This window comes from Microcaecilia unicolor, chromosome 2 (genome assembly GCF_901765095.1).
Source record: "Microcaecilia unicolor chromosome 2, aMicUni1.1, whole genome shotgun sequence".
Classification (NCBI taxonomy): domain Eukaryota; kingdom Metazoa; phylum Chordata; class Amphibia; order Gymnophiona; family Siphonopidae; genus Microcaecilia; species Microcaecilia unicolor.
Window position 1 is genome coordinate 433,905,570 of NC_044032.1, and position 17,540 is coordinate 433,923,109.

Here is a 17,540-nt window from a genome sequence, read left to right on the forward strand (position 1 = left end):
CGCTATAGAAATGATTTGTAGTAGTAGTAGTAGTCTATGTGTATGGGTCCATAATGCAGTTATACTTTGAGTGTTATGTACACTTCTGAATACCCCATCTTAAAAATGATAAAGTGGAACTAGAAAAAGTTCAGAGAAGGGCAACAAAAATGATAAAAGTGATAGATCACCTCCCCTTATGAAGAGAAGCTAAACAGGTTAAGGCTAATCAGCTTGGAGAAGAGCCTGGGTGTAGGTACGATAAAAATATCAAGTGCAGTGGAATGGTTAAATAGGGAATGGTTGTTTAACCTGGCCAACACAAGTGGAGGAGTGGCCTAGTGGTTAGGGTGGTGGACTTTGGTCCTGAGGAACTGAGTTCGATTCCCACTTCAGGTACAGGCAGCTCCTTGTGACTCTGGACAAGTCACTTAACCCTCCATTGCCCCATGTAAGCCGCATTGAGCCTGCCATGAGTGGGAAAGTGCGGGGTACAAATGTAACAAAACAAAAAAAAAAACAGGAAGACACACCATGAAACTAATAACCAGCAGATTGAAAACAAAAGATTTTTTCCCCCCTTGCAGCACATAAAATCAAGCAGTGAAATCTGTTGCTAGAGGTTTTGATCAAGATAGCTAACGTAATTGGGTTCAAAAGAGATTTGAACAGGTTCCAGGAGGAAATGCCCATAAAAAATATTAGTTAGGTAGACTTGGGAAAACCATTGCTCATCCGTGGAAATTTATTAGGAGAAACAGATCTAATGAGAGGGGGGAATTTACTGTTGGTGACAGGATACTGGGCTTTTGAAGGCCCCTGGTGTGACCCAGCATGACATATTAAATTTATCTAACTTGGTCAAGGATGGCCCAAGGGGGTGTATAAGTGTATAAAATGTGAATTTGTACATACTTCAGAGCAGATGCAAATGGCTTTGTGTATTGCCCACAAGAACATTTTAAAAGAGAAAGTATGTGCATAGTTTCCCTTTTAAAACTGATATAACTTTCATGCTTACCTGCCATTTAAGTTAGTCAGTCTGTTTATAAAATAGTCATCCTTGATTTTTCATACTATGTTTATTTTCCTTCTCTCTGCTCCTGATCATCTTTGTACTGATAACTTTTTTTTTCTTAGTCTCAATCAACCTATTTTTATTACTTTAACTTTACAGCTGTTGATCGGTCTATTTCATCAAGTCTTCCAGATGCAAGAGATGCCTTAGTGAATGCTGTGGTAGATTCATTGTCTGCATATAATTCAACTATTTCAAACCTGCAGCAGTCCACTGTGATGGCACCAAATTCCCTTAAGCTGTTTCCTCTTTTTACTCTAGCACTTCTCAAACAGGTATGACCTATTTTCTTTCAAATTATCTGATTTTAAACAACTGAAAACTTAAACTGCTGTAGGAAGCTGTTTTTATTTCATTAATAATGGAAAAGCCTGACATATGGGGTAAGCAGTACATAAGTACATAAGTAATGCCATACTGGGAAAAGACCAAGGGTCCATCGAGCCCAGCATCCTGTCCACGACAGCGGCCAATCCAGGCCAAGGGCACCTGGCAAGCTTCCCAAACGTACAAACATTCTATACATGTTATTCCTGGAATTTTGGATTTTTCCAAGTCCGTTTAGTAGCGGTTTATGGAGCCTTGTTGCTGGTTTGCCTTCTGAGTGTACAGATTGTGCTGGATCTGTACACACTTTGCCTCCTGCACATAGTCGTTATGCTCGTATGTACACACAGTTTGCCTTCTGTGCATGCACCCAGCACTGCAAGAATTCCACAGACATCACAGAGTATTCTAACTGCCTAACTGTAATATAAAAAAAACTTGAAAGTATATATAAATAAGAATAGTGGAAGGTGCAATAATCCAGCATATAGCATATCATTGACAGATGTTCAAGAGTGAAAATTGTGTCTAAAGTTGAAAAAATACACTACAAATGTTTGTTTTGAAAGCTGTATGTAGTAGACATTAATGATCCTGCTGGACAACATGGGAATCAGTGGTGCAGTGGCAGCTTGGATAAATAGCTTCCTGAGAACTAGATCGTATATAGTAAAAATGGTCAGCCAGCTTTCAGCCCCCGGATCCCGGAGTGTGGAGTGCCACAAGGCTCAGCAATATCACCTATACTATTTAATGTTATGATGGCATCACTTTGGGGAAAAAACTGGAGAACATGGGATTCAGTCTATATATATATATAATATATATGAATATGATATCACTATGTATATACTGTTCAAGTACAATCTCTCGGATTTCGGAAAGGGTAAAAAAAAGATATGAACCTCATGGAAAACTGGGCCAACACCTTTAAACTAAAACTACTAGTACTATCCGGCCCGCACAGTCCCAATTTTCACCAAATTCTCACAATCGACCAAACATACCCTGTTGATACTAGGAATCATTCTCGACAAACACCTATCTCTTGAAAATCAAGTCTCAGCAGTGACATCAAAGAGTTTCAAAACTGTATGGAAACTGAGAAGGATAAGAGACTGTTTTCCCAGACGTACGTTCTGTCTTTTAGTACAATCTCTGATATTACCAGAGCTAGATTATTGCAACGTAGCATACGTAGGATGCAATGATAATGTGCTAAAATCACTGCAGACCATGCAAAACACGGCAGTAAGACTTGTATTCAAAAAGTCAAAATACGAGAGAGTAACTCCACTGCTTGTATTGCTACATTGGCTCCCAATCAAAGCCAGACTATTCGTTAAAACTAGCAATTCAATCTTTAAAATACTGTTTGGCATGTCTGCTGACTACATGTTAAACCTGACTGAACTATCACCAAGAAATAAAAGCCCAGAAACCAGGAGTTACCTATTAATTCACCTACCCAACTGCAGAAACATCACATACAAATCCAGCTACACTGGTGGATTCAGCTACCTGGGTTCCAAGTGGTGGAACTAGTTTCCCAAGGTCATAAGAAGAAGCAACAACTATCTCCAATTCAGAAAAGAACTGAAAACATACATTTTCAAGAAAGTTTATGGTTAATCACATATACACAAATGCTCCACAATATATGTAATCGAATTCTAATTATAATCCCTCTTAATAATTGTAAGCCACATTGAACCGAAACTTGTTTTTGGATAACCTTACAGAAATCTCGGAGAAAATAATTACTGCCATGAACATCCTAGCATCCTGGGCCAACGCTTTCAAGATGAAAATGAACAAGGAAAAAACTCAATGCCTAATCCTTTTATCACAACACTCCACTCTGCTCCCTACCATCCTGGACGCCCCCGACGTTAAAATCCCAATATCTGACAATCTAAAAATCCTAGGAGTAACATTAGACAAACACCTAACTTTAGAAACTCACGCAAAAGCCACAACGAAGAAGATGTTCAACATGATGTGGGTATTGAAAAGAGTAAAACTATTCCTCCCACAGAAAACTTTCCGCAACCTAGTACAATCCACAGTACTCACCCGTGCCGACTACTGCAACGGCATCTTCAGTTGCAAAGCCCAAATCATGAAAAAAACTCCAAACCGCCCAAAACACAGCAGTCAGACTCATTTTTGGCAAATCACGAGTCGAAAGTGCAACACCACTTCGTGAAAAACTTCACTGGCTCCCTATCAAGGAACGAATAAACTTCAAAGCCCACACAATGATCCACGTTAGGCGTTACGGACCAAGAAAGGGATCTGGGTGTCATCGTCGATATTACACTGAAATCTTCTGCTCAGTGTGCTGCTGCGGCTCGGAAAGCGAATAGAATGCTGTGTATTATTAGGAAAGGTATGGAAAACAGGTGTGAGGATGTTATAATGCTGTTATATCGCTCCATGGTGCGACCACACCTTGAGTATTGTGTTCAATTCTGGTTGCCGCATCTCAAGAAAGATATATTGGAATTGGAAAAGGTGCAGCGAAGGGCGACTAAAATGATAGCGGGGATGGGATGACTTCCCTATGAAGAAAGACTAAGGAGGCTAGGGCTTTTCAGCTTGGAGACGAGACGGCTGAGGGGAGACATGATAGAGGTATATAAAGTAATGAGTGGAGTGGAACAGGTGGATGTGAAGCGTCTGTTCACGCTTTCCAAAAATACTAGGACTAGGGGGCATGCGATGAAACTACAGTGTAGTAAATTTAAAACAAATCGGAGAAAATGTTTCTTCACCCAAAGCATAATTAAACTCTGGAATTCGTTGCCGGAGAATGTGGTGAAGGCGGTTAGCTTGGCAGAGTTTAAAAGGGGGTTAGACGGTTTCCTAAAGGACAAGACCATAAACCTCTACTAAATGGACTTGGGAAAAATCCACAAATCCGGGAATAACATGTATAGAATGTTTGTACGTTTGGGAAGCTTGCCAGGTGCCCTAGGCCTGGATTGGCTGCTGTCGTGGACAGGATGCTGGGCTCGATGGACCCTTGGTCTTTTCCCAGTGTGGCATTACTTATGTGCACAAGATCCTCAATGGCGAATCTCCAAGCTACATGTCCAACTTGATCGATCTTCCAGCCAGGAACAGGTCCAAATCCTCTCGATCATATCTCAATCTTCATCTTCCCAACTGCAAAGGCTTTAAATACAAAACCTACTATACATCAAACTTCTCAGTTATAGGCAGCCAACTCTGGAACGCCCTACCAAAACATATCTGAAAAACAAATGAACACCTACCCTTCCGAAAGCAGTTTGAAGACTTACCTCTTCAAACAAGCCTACCCAATCAACCCAACTTAACTCTCAAACCTAACCCACACCAGCAGTACCCATACCCCTATCCTTTCCTCACATATCTTACTATTGTCCCATCCTATATAACTGCTATCTTTGTGATACATTGTACCATATTTGTATTATCTCCGTGATACTTTGTACCATACTTTGTACTATCCCTGTGATACTCTGTACCACACTTGTAAGCCGCACTGAACCTGCTATCGAGCGGGAAAGAGCAGGGTATAAATGCTACAAATAAATAATTGTGTGATATAAGAATAAATAAATAATAAACTTATACATTGTTTCTATAGTTAAGCTCATCAATAGAAATCAAACAAAATAAAACATGGAAAAGAAAATAAGATGATAACTTTTTTATTGGACATAACTTAATACATTTCTTGATTAGCTTTCGAAGGTTGCCCTTCTTCCTCAGATCAGAAATAAGCAAATGTGCTAGCTGACAGTGTATATAAGTGAAAACATTCAAGCATTACTATGACAGTCTGACAGGGTGGGAGGAGGGGGGTGGGTAGGAAGTATGCATGGGGACATCAATAGTTAAGCTCAAATGTTCCTTACTGTGAGTAACGTATTACTATTGACCTTTGCAGAAAGCATTTAGAACCGGCACTAGCACGCGCTTGGATGATCGTGTGTATGCTATGTGCCAAATGAAGAGCCAGCCAATTGTTCATCTGATGAAAATGATTCATCCCAACTTGTACAGGATAGACAAACTTCCTGAAGAGGTATGAACCTTATTTGAGATGAAATCAGTACAGTTTATTTGTAAATAAAATTTATGAAATATTTTGCAAAGCAGTGTTTGTATGCCGTACCTGTTTGCAGTAAAGATAATTTCAACATGTTTCAGTGTAACAGCGCCTGCACTGGGGTAATTTCAAATTATAATGTAACTCGGACTTGTACCACTTCAAAGCAGAATCATTATATAGAGCCTTTAATGGTAATGCTTAAAAGCATCTATTTAAACACACAAATGAAGCCTCTACCAGATAAGGGGCAGGGCATGACAACTCTCAGGCCCTACACTAACTTTTCACCCTGCATTACTACTGTAGAACTCGGGTCACTCTATAGGTCAGGCGGTGCAGAGATTTTGAGGTGAGCAGTGCAGTTGCCTCTGAGATGAAGTTGGCCTGGGGCAATAAGTGCATTAAATATTGCCATACTGGGTCCTGAAGTCCAGTATTCTTCGAGGACAAGCAGGCTTCTTGTTCTCACATGTGGGTCAGCGTCCACGGCGGCCCCAAGAACGGAGATTTTTTTCTAGTAAAATCTGAAGAGCTTTGTGACAGCCAGCAAAGCGTGGGACGGATGCACTGTGCATGCGCGGCCATCTTCCCGCCCGTGCGCATCCGTTCCCGCCTCAGTTTTTTCTTTTCCGTGGTGGAGAGTGGCTGCTTGTCGGTCTCCCTTAGGTCCCAGGAAAAACTTAGGTGCCTTTTCGCTTGCTGTTCGCTGCTTTTTTCTTGTTTCCCGTCGCCTTTTTCTTAATTTTTTCTTTTCTAGTAAAAAAAAAAAGTATATCCCTCTTTTTTCCTTAGTTTTTGTCCTTCATTAGTTTCCTTTCGGTTCCGTCATGGCCATTTTGGGCCACCCGTCCACAGTTCCCTTTTTTTGTGCCCTCAGTTGGCACAATCGAGCCGTTTGACATTGCCGCCGCGATTTTTCCACTGATGTCATCGAAGCCTTCCAGCAGCTTCAAGAAGTGTGTTCGGTGCCAGCGGTTGATCTCGGGCACTGACCCACACTCCTGGTGCATTCAGTGCCTTGGGCTCGACCATCGCCCAGACGCTTGCAAGTTGTGTCTTAGCTTGAAAAAGCGGACACAGGCGTCGAGAAGAGCTCTTCAGGACCGCCTTTTCGGAGCTCCGACTGATTCCTTGGCGTCGACGTCGACTTCGGTACCGAGGTCAGCGGCGTCGATTTCGGCACCAGAGATGGCATCGACATCGAGAGTGCAGGTAATGGCTGTCTGAACTTTCCCTGTAGCTGGAAGTAGTGAGCCATCGAGTGGGTCTCCACCTGTCTCGAAGGCTCCCCGAGGAGGCGTGTGGATTCCACATCCTCCTCGTCGGTACCGAGGAGTACCGGTGACATGCTTCGAGTGAAGGCGAAGAAACATCGGCACCTGTTTCCCTCGAGACACGGTACCGGGAGCTCTGGGGCGTCGAGGGATTCGGCACCCGGAAAGCGCCGACACCAGGAGGAGCGCTCATCCTCCATACAAGAGGTGTCAGTGCGTCGGACAGCCCGGTACCGCCTCCCAGGCCTTCGCAGATTCTGACTTTGACTCCGGTACCGGCCCCACAGCCTTCCTCGACAGCGACTCTGGAGGAGAGCATTTGAGCCATTCTTCCAGGTCTCCTGGAAGGGCTGCTGCATCAATCTGTTCCGGTACCGGCAGTGCTTGCGCCCTCAGTACCGTCGATGGAAGCGGCAGCTGGCTCTGCGCCTGTGGTGAGGTCCCCAACGCCAGTACCGCTTGCAGCATCGGCCTCGGCTGCCACCCAGGTTGACTCGACATCGATGGAGGGAGCTTCATCGCCGCCGGCATGGGAGTCGACCTCTCGACATCGCCATCGAGGGCATGGTTCCTTGGCGTCAAGACGGGCCATGGTTTCCGAGTGTAGTTCGTGAACTCTTGTCCGATACTGAGGAGGATGCCTCCTGGGATGAAGGGGAAGACCCCGGATATTTCTTTTCCGAGGAGTCTTGTGGTCTTCGTTCTGATCCCACTCCTTCCCCTTCTCCACCGGAGAGTCTGTCCTTCTCCTTTGTCCGGGAAATGTCTGTAGGCATTCCCTTTCCTGTGGTAAATGAGGATGAGCCCAGGACTGAGATGCTCGAGGTCCTGGACTATCCTTCGCCACCTAAGGAGTCATCCACTGCCCCTCTGCATAATGTCCTTAAAGAGACATTGCTGAGGAATTGAATGAAACCATTATCTAATCCCACCATCCCTAAGAAAGTGGAGTCCCAATATCGGATCCATGGAGAACCTGAGTTGATGAGGTTGCAGTTACCTCACGACTCTGCGGTTGTGGATTCCGCTCTCAAGAGAGCCAGAAGTACTAGAGATTTCACCTCGGCGCCACCGGGGCGAGAGGCTAGAACTTTAGACTCTTTTGGGAGGAAGGCCTACCAGCTCTACGCGATCACATGCAAAACAGTATTAAGCAACTGGCGGACTTGGTGGATAAGCTCCCTCCGGAGCACACCAGGCCTTTTCAGGAGGTGGTCAGGCAGCTGAAGGCGTGTCGTAAATTCCTGTCCAGGGGTGCTTATGACACTTTTGATGTTGCATCCAGATCCGCTGCTCAAGGTATAGTGATGCGCAGACTCTCATGGCTGCGTGCCTCTGACCTGGACAATCAGACCCAGCAGCGGCTTGCGGATGTCCCTTGCCGGGGGGGATAATGTTTTTGGTGAGAAGGTCGAGCAGGTGGTAGAGCAGCTCCACCAGCGGGAAACTGCCCTCAACAAACTCTCCCACCGGGCGCCTTCTGCATCTACCTCAACAGGTAGACGATTTTTCAGGGGAAGGAGGAATGCTCCCTATGCTTACATTAAGTGTAGGCACAATCCACCTTTCCGACAGCCTTCTCAGGCTCAGCCCCAGCGCGCTCGTTTGCTTCAACAGCGTGCGCCCAGACAGGCCCCTGCAGCTCCCCAGCAAAAGCAAGGGACAGGCTTTTGACTGGCTCCAGCTGAGCATAGCCGCCATAAACGTACCTGTGCCGGACGATTTACCGGTCGGAGGGAGGCTAAAATTTTTTCACCAAAGGTGGCCTCTCATAACCTCCAACCGGTGGGTTCTTCAAATAGTCCGGTTGGGATACTCATTCAATTTGATCTCCAGACCTCCAAATTGTCCACCAGGAGCTCAGTCTTTCAGCTTCCAACACAGGCAGGTACTTGCAGAGGAACTCTCCGCCCTTGTCAGCGCCAGTGTGGTCGAGCCCGTTCCACCAGGGCAAGGAGGGCTGGGATTCTATTCCAGGTACTTCCTTGTGCAAAAGAAAACAGGGGGGATGCGTCCCATCTTAGACCTAAGGGCCCTGAACAAATATCCGGTCAGAGAAAAGTTCAGGATGGTTTCCCTGGGCACCCTTCTTCCCATGATTCAGAAAAATGATTGGCTATGCTCTCTGGACTTAAAGAATGCTTACACTCACATTCCGATACTTCCAGCTCACAGGAAGTATCTGTGATTCCGTCTGGGAAAACAGCACTTTCAGTATTGTGTGCTGCCCTTTGGGCTTGCCTCCGCGTCCAGGGTGTTTACAAAATGCCTAGCGGTGGTTGCAGCGTCGCTACGCAGACTGGGAGTGCATGTGTTCCCTTATCTCGACGATTGGCTGTGAAGAACACCTCAGAGGCGGGAGCTCTACAGTCCATGCAAATGACTATTCGACTCTTGGAGCTACTAGGGTTTGTCATCAATTACCCAAAGTCCCACCTTCTTCCAGTTCAACAACTAGAATTCATAGGAGCTCTGCTGGACTCTCAGACAGCTCGGGCCTATCTTCCCGAGATGAGAGCAGACAACCTTCTGTCTCTCGTTTCCATGGCCAGGGCATCTCAGCAGATCACGGCTCGGCAGATGTTGAGACTTCTAGGCCACATGGCCTCCACGGTTCATGTGACGTCCATGGCACACCTGCACATGAGATCTGCTCAATGGACCCTAGCTTCCCAGTGGTATCAAGCTGCGGGGAATCTAGAGGATGTGATCCAGCTGTCCACCGATTTTCACAATTCCCTTCAGTGGTGGACAATTCGATCCAAGTTGACCCTGGGACTTACTTTCCAAATTCCTCAGCCTCAAAAAGTGCTGACCATGGATGCATCTCTTCTGGGGTGGGGAGCACATGTAGATGGGCTCCACACCCAGGGAGTTTGGTCCCTCCAGGAGTCAGGTCTTCAGATCAATCTTCTGGAGCTGCGAGCGATCTGAAGGCTTTCAGAGATCGGCTGTCCAATCAAATTATTCAAATTCAGACAGACAACCAGGTTGCCATGTATTACGTCAACAAGCAGGGGGGGCACCGGATCTCGCCCCCTGTGTCAGGAGGCCGTCCAGATGTGGCTTTGAGCTTGCAGTCACGAAATGGAATTTATGGGGACTGACTGATTTATCTCGGTGTCTGTGTGGTTCAACAAAGCTATTGAACTGTCAGTTGCTACATGAAAACATTTTGTGTCTGGTTTTATTATCATAAGACTTGTGTTTATTTGCAGGCTGCAATACATGTTAATGACAGCATTGTACCTCAGCCAACTCTCCAGCAGTTGTCGACAGAAAAGTTGACAAGAGAGGCAGCTTTTCTTATGGATTGTGGATCAGTAAGTAGTGTTTGTTAATCAGACATTTAAATTAAAGCAAATATTTTTTGTTCCCTTGTTAAGTAAGTTAAAATGAAGTCCAAATATAACTGCTGGACAGGAAAATGTCCACATAAGGTATAGTGTACAACAAGGAGATATGTGACTGTTTCATGGTACTTAGTTTCCTTTAGTGAAAAATTGCACATGGCTATGGCACTGTCATGTGAACATCTATGTAATAAGTACATCATTAACCATCAAAGATGGTTTTAGGAAATTTGACAAGAAAATCATTTCAGCTGTTTAGTCAGTTCCAAGACAGTTTTAAGAACTCTCAGTGGTGTAACAATGTGCTCTGACTTCCCTGAGATTTGAACTGAATGGTTCCTCTATAGCAGGGGTTCCCAGTCCAGTCTTTGGAACACACCTAACCAGTCAGGTTTTCAGGATACCCACAATAAATAGACATGAGATAAATTTGCATACTGTGGAGGTAGGCATGCAAATCTCTCCTGCATATTCATTATGGGGTATCCTGAAAATGTGACTGGCTAGGTGTGTCCTGAAGACTGGATTGAGAACCCTGCTCTACAGGAAACAAAAAGGAACCACATTTTAAGTGCCAAAAGGGTACATGAAAAGTATGAGACAAGGGTCACTGTGTCTGGTACAAATTTGAATGACATTGGTGAATGGTTCAGAAGTTTAGCTGGGGTTAGCTACTGTGATCTTATGAAGCTGGTTTCCCTATAGGAAACAAGTATGTCGGAGAAAGCCATATCCGTTTCAAGAAGAGCAAAATCACCAGAAGTATAGAACCAAAATAGGCACAGTATGGAAATCAGAAAACTCCACAGACTAATCGCAGCATAACCATACCCAGAGATGACTTTTAAAAAAAAAACCTTCTTAAAACTCATTTAAGTTCACACAGATGACAACAAAAGGCCTGGTGAGATAGGCAACTCCAAAGCTGTTTCATGGATATGAACATATTTTATCATAAAAAATAATTTAAACAATTTTAATAGTTTTTTTTTAATTTTAGGGGGTGTCTAATGAGCTGAAGAGTCATAAGCCATTGAACAATACATTTTATGATGTGCAGAGAGAGAATTGACCCTGGGATATCACAAAATAAAAGAAAACAACTAAGTACCGATGTTTTATAGCAAGCAAAGTGATGAGGACAGAAAAAAAAAAATATATATATATATATATACATACTAGTAAAACATGCCCGTTTCTTGCGGCAATGAAACGGGCGCTAACACGGTTTCCTTCCAGACCTCCCCCCCCCCCCCTCCGTACTTACTTCGTCGGCGTTCGTCTGCCATTGTTGCTGACCTCGGCACGCCACCTTCAATCTGCTGTCATTGCTCCGCACTCGACGTCATCACTTTTGACGCGAGGGCGGGGCCCCAACACAGTGTTTTCGGTGGCTTCACCACCACGAACGCTTCAAACCGGAAGGAAGAGTGCCCGGAGGACCTGACAGTGATGTCAGTGTCCTCAGAACGTTGAGGGTGAGTTTTATTATATATATATATATATATATATATATATATATATATATATACACACACATGCAAGCAGGCATTGAGAGAGTATGACAAAACTGCTGATCATATCTAAACCAGTGGTTCTCAATTCAGTCCTCAGAACATACCCAGTCAGTCAGGTTTTTAGGATGCCCAGAATGAATATGCATGCGATAGATTTGCATACAGTGGGGGTTACATAGGCAGATTTATCTCATGCATATTCATTGTGGGTGTCCTGCAAACCTAACTGGCTGGGTGTGCCCCAAGGAGAGTTGAGAACCCCTGGTCTATAGAGCCTGACAAACCACTATAAATCTCATGGGAGAGAACCTCACTTCATAAAAATGTTTTGAAATATGTTCACATCCTGAAATACCTGCTGCTACCTTTGATAACACATCGTTACAGCCGCACGCCTGTTTATTGATGGGAAAGATATATAGCAGAGATGCATGGAAACGTAAGGTAAAAGATCCTACACAAATATACTCAAGATTCATACATAACTAGAAAGAAGAAAATAGCTAAGTAAGAATAAATTATAACAGCAGCAAGTGCTCTGAGAAATGGATACATGAGTTATGCAGGTAGATGGTGAGGGACTGTGACAGAGTACACCCTGAATAGACTGGCTAACATACTGAAAAATGCTTTAAACTAGGATTGTCGAAGATGGGTGGACAAAGCCCACAGGTAAGTCAACATTAAAACACTTGATTGAAAATGGATAAAACGGGCAACATCTGGAAAGCTATGTACACTCATAGTGTGGGGAAAAAATCCTAGATCTAGAGGACATCGTGAAAAAAAGTCTGACTTGCATTTAGTAGCAGTCAAAGAGACATTGTACATGAAGAGCCATGATTGGAATATAGTTACACCAGATCACAGGATCCAAGGCAGCATGATTTTACCAGAAGTATGCTTTTGTCAAATAAATCGGATCAATTTCTTTGAGTGGGTGACATGAGAACTGGAACAAGGGCGTGTACTAGATGGTGGTGTATTTGGATTTTTGCATGGTCTTTGACACATTTACATATTGGCAACTAATAAACTGATCATTCTTGGTATGGGCTAAAAAAATAAGTGTCTGGTTTAGAAAATGGTTTAATGGGAAGCAATAAAGGGTAGCTGTAAATGGAACTCACTCTAAAAAAAACATTACCAGTGGTGTGATACAAGACCACTTCTTTTTAGTATTTTTTTACATGACATTGCAGAGGTGCTATGGAGAAGAGCAGTGACGTTCCTAGGGGCGCTGACACCCGGGGTGGATCGCTGATGCGCCCCTCCCCCGGCAAAATAACCCCCGGGTGCAGCGCGACCCCCCCCCGGCGAAAGAACACACCCCGCCCCCCCCCCCCCCGGGTGCACGCCGCTGGGGGAGGGGGTGCCGCGCGCTTGTCGGCTCTTCGTTTCCATGCTCCCTCTGCCCCGGAACAGGAAGTAACCTGTTCCGGGGCAGAGGGAGCATGAAAACGAAGAGCCGACAGGAGCGCGGCACCCCCCCAGCGGTGTGCACCCGGGGCGGACCGCCCCCCCCCCCCCCCCCCCCCCCCTTGGTACGCCACTGGAGAAGAGATTGCATTTTTGCAAATGAGATCAAAATCTGCAACAGGGTAGATGCTGTGTAAGGTGTGGAAAATAGGAGGAGGGATCTAGAGAAGCTTAAAGAATGGTTTAAGATTTAATACTGAAAATTACAAGGCCACACATTTGAGCCATACTGTGGTGGTGGGAGAGGTGAAGCTATGCACAGAAGGGGCAGGACCTGGGTGTAATTGTCTCTGATGTTCTTGGGTTGGCCAAATAGGCAAATAAGACAATAGAGAAAGCCAGAAGGATGCTTGGGTTCATTAAGAGAAAAATAGTCAGTAGAAAAAAAGAGTTGATAGTGCTTCTGTACAAATCTCTTGTAAAACCTTGTGCAGTTTGGAGAATACACCTTGAAAAAGACATAAACCAGATGGTAATTACTGGGATGATTGATGGTCTTCATAAAACATACCCTGACGGAAAGGTGCAATATGATGGAGACAGTTAAATACCTCCAGGAATCTGGCCTTTTTCAATGGAAGGGAGGCTCTGGAATAAGAATCATAGGATGAGGATAAAAGGGGGGCAAACTTAAGAGTAATCCAAGGAAATATTTCTCAGTTGAGGTGGTTGAGACAAGCAGAATTCAAGAAAGTATGGAGCAAGCACCAAGGATCTCTAAGGGAGAAAGTGTTGTAAATACTGGGCTGTTGGTTAGGATGGGCAGACTGACTAGCTGAATGATCTTTTTTTGCATGACCGATTACAATAGGAGCAGAAAACAGACAGATAAAATCAGCCTTACTTTTTTTATCTAACATATTCAGTGTTTAACAGGCACAAAGGTTTATGAGACATGCTTCTAGATAATGTATGTGATACTGTACCACAGATGAAACTGTTAATACCAAAGTGCATACTTAATAGCTAAAGATCATTTATTAGCAAACTTAAATATGACATTTTGCTAAGACTGGTTGATTTATAATAATCTACTATTAGAACTAGTTGAGACATTTCTCTGAATGCAGAGTAGAATTGGGTATATTTTTAGTTGCTAAGTAGAACATTTTGTGCTTAGTATAATTTATGCAGCCAGACTATAGGTTTGTAGATAGCAACAAACAGCTTGGAAAAAGAGGTCAAATTTTATTAATAGTAAAATGAAAGGGCTGAAATAGTATAAGTGCATGTGGGAGGTAATTTTGGGGAAATTCAAAGGTATGACGTTATGGTAGGAGGAAAGCATGATTAAAAGAAGGGGGTTGTAGTTGCTAAAGCAAGAAGATTAGCTAGATGTCTCAAAATACACACACAATTCTTATTTCTTTGTGGTATACTACTAGATTATTTTCTTTTAATCTTAACACTTCATTTCTTAAGTCTTTTGCAATTTTGGAATGAAAGATTTGTTTCTGTTCTCTGAAGACAAGCAGGGTATCATGTGGATCATGTATATTTATACTTTCCATATATTAGTGAGATGTTGCCATGGTATTCTGTTCCGGATCGGATGTGGCTAAGTGAAAGGTGTCATGTAAACCTTTAAACACTATTATTGTCCCAAGCATGAAATGAAAGAGCAAAAATATGTTTCTTTTTACTGGTTGCTGAAAATTATATATTAGAATTTATTTTCTGCATTTTTTGAACTGTTAAAATGTTATTGCTAATTTTGCTGCTCTAAGAATCAACATAACTGTCAGAAAAGTGTAGCATTTCCTTTGACAATGATATGTATATCTCTATCAAGTTCAGTTTTTCTTGAGATTGTAATTTTGAAATTTTCTTTAACAAAAAAAGGGGACTGTGTTGAGTGTTCTACATAGATAAATTTAAGGTAACGCATGAAAAGACCAACAATGCAAAGCATTTCACATCTGGTGAGAAGGGATAATTGTTGGACAGATTCTCTTTTCCTGTTAAGTGAAGAGAGCTGCACAGTCTTTCATCGTTATTTTTTAAAATAATGCTTGTGGTACGTGCCAGTCCAACAGCCCTATACACCAAAAGGTAATGTACAGAACAGATATTAAACAGGGAATGGCCGTGCAAGCTTCCCCACATGACTCTGGCAGTGTACCTCAGTCCTGCTTTAGAGGGAAGGCCTCAAGATATAAAAGAGAAATTCAGTCTCTATGCCTCTAATCTGTAACTTTTCAACTGAGGCTGCCAACAGTTGTACTACTTAGTGGCTGGATTTATTTTTTTATTTTTTTAAGGGGGGTGGTGAGATATTTAAGTATAGCCATATGGACACTGAATTAATACTACAAACATTTCACATAGATTACCAAGCTAACTGGTTATTTTTGGTCAAAACTAGCCTGTTCTGGGATATAAACTGGTGACCTACAGTGTGATGCCCATTCCTTTGAGCTATCCAGTCCCTTCTAAAGCCTTCATTTTTTTAATTTATTTTTTTAAAGAACCTGATGCAAGTTTTCCTTCTAGATTTGATTCCTGTTGAAAGTGTGGTGGTGAACGAATTTCTCTACCTTAGGACAGGGTTTGTCATCCAAGGGTGCTGGGAATTTTGTCGACATTGGAAGGCCATAGCCAGATGGTCTGAGCAAGGACAAATGTCACAACTCTGATTTTACTATCTCCCACTTCTCCTTCTCTGCTTCTTCTCACGTCTGTGTGTGCTCTCTGCTAAGTTATGTTTGTTTTATTAGATTCGTGATATACCACCTTTCTGTGGTATAACCAAAGTGGTTTATATATTATATACAGGTACTTTCTCCTTGGTGGGCTCACAATCTAAGTTTGTGTACCTGAGGCAATGGAGGGTTATATGACTTGCCCAGAGTCATTTCCCCCCCCCCCCCCACCCCCAGTTCTCAACCACTGCAGTAAACATTATTTTACTCCAGTCCCTAGTGGTTCTTTTGGCTAACAAGGACAGTGGAGCTTGCTGCCACCTCTGCTCTGCCACTTCTAGTTTGGCAGTTTGACTCTCTGGTCTCCTGAGAACTAGGGGAGGAAAGAAATGAGGATTGCTAGAATCAGCAGGGGGGATGGGGACAGGGACACTGTGCCCTCCACCACTTGTCTCAGTACACTGATGTTGGCCACTGAGGTTATGAATTTTTGTTAAGACAGGATCCTTTGCCCTGCATCCCACCACCTTGCACACATTCTGTTGCAGTGCCAAAATACACTTATCTCTTTATAGCTATACTTTTTAGCCAAGTAGTTTTCTCTTTTTTCTTGTTTTCTACAGCTTTCCTTTTTTCACTAAATTGTAACCATTTTAAATGGTTTTAATGTCTATTGTTAAATTGCTATTTTGTGAACTGTTCTTGAGCTCACTGAGTGAAGACAGTATATAAAAATCATGTTTATTATTATGTAATACATCATACATATGCAGTAGTTGTAGTTTAAATCATATAAGTACATAAGTATTGCCATATTGGGACAGACCAAAGCCCAGCATCCTGTTTTCAACACACAAATACCTGGCAAGATCCCAAAAAAGTACAAAACATTTTATGCTGCTTTATCCCAGAAATAAGCAGTAGATTTTCCCCAAGTCCATTTTAATAATGGTCTATGGACTTTTCCTTTAGGAATCCGTCCAAACCTTTTCTAAATCCCGCTAAGCTAACTGCATTTACCACATTCTCTGGCAACAAATTCCAGAGTTTAATTACACGTTGAGTGAAGAAAACTTTTCTCCGATTCGTTTTAAATTTACTGCTTTGTAGCTTCATTACATGCCCCCTAGCCCTAGTATATTTGGAAAGAGTAAACAGACGCTTCACGTCTACCCATTCCATTTCACTCCACTCATTATTTTATAGACCTACATGTCTCCCCTCAGCCGTCTTTTCTCCAAGCTGATGAGCCCTAGCCACTTTAGCCTTTCCTCACAGGGAAGTTGTCCCATCCTCTTTATCATTTTTGTCGCCCTTCTCTGTACCTTTTCTAATTCCACTATATCTTTTTTGAGTTGTGGTGACCAGAATTGAACACAGTATTTGAGGTGCAATCGCACCGTAGATCGATACAAAGGCATTATAACGTCCTCATTTTTGTTTTTTATTCCTTTCCTAGTAATACCTAACATTCTATGTGTTTTCTTAGCCGCCGCAGCACACTGAGCAGAAGGTTTCAGTGTCATCAACACCTAGATCCCTTTCTTGGTCAGTGACTCCTAATGAGGAACCTTGCATTACTTTGCACTTGGCTCACATTAAACGTCATCTGCCATTTAGACGCCCAGTCTCGTAAGGTCCTCTTGTAATTTTTCACAATCCTCTTGCGATTTAACAACTTTGAATAACTTTTTGTTAAGAAATTTAATTACCTCACTAGTTACTCCCATCTCTAGATCGTTTATAAATATGTTCAAAAGCAGCGGTCCTAGCACAGATCCCTGAG

At 43.1% G+C, this 17,540-nt stretch overlaps 1 protein-coding gene across 4 annotated transcripts in view; it reads left to right on the plus strand.

Moving 5' to 3' along the window:
- Nucleotides 1-17,540, plus strand: part of SEC24B (SEC24 homolog B, COPII coat complex component) — a 277,839-nt gene that overhangs the window by 249,571 nt on the left and 10,728 nt on the right. For all 4 annotated transcript variants that reach the window (XM_030190801.1, XM_030190802.1, XM_030190803.1 and 1 more), the window contains 3 exons: nt 1,157-1,332; nt 5,325-5,462; nt 9,982-10,086. In XM_030190801.1, the coding sequence (XP_030046661.1) occupies nt 1,157-1,332; nt 5,325-5,462; nt 9,982-10,086 (419 nt within the window). The remainder of the gene's footprint in view (nt 1-1,156; nt 1,333-5,324; nt 5,463-9,981; nt 10,087-17,540) is intronic.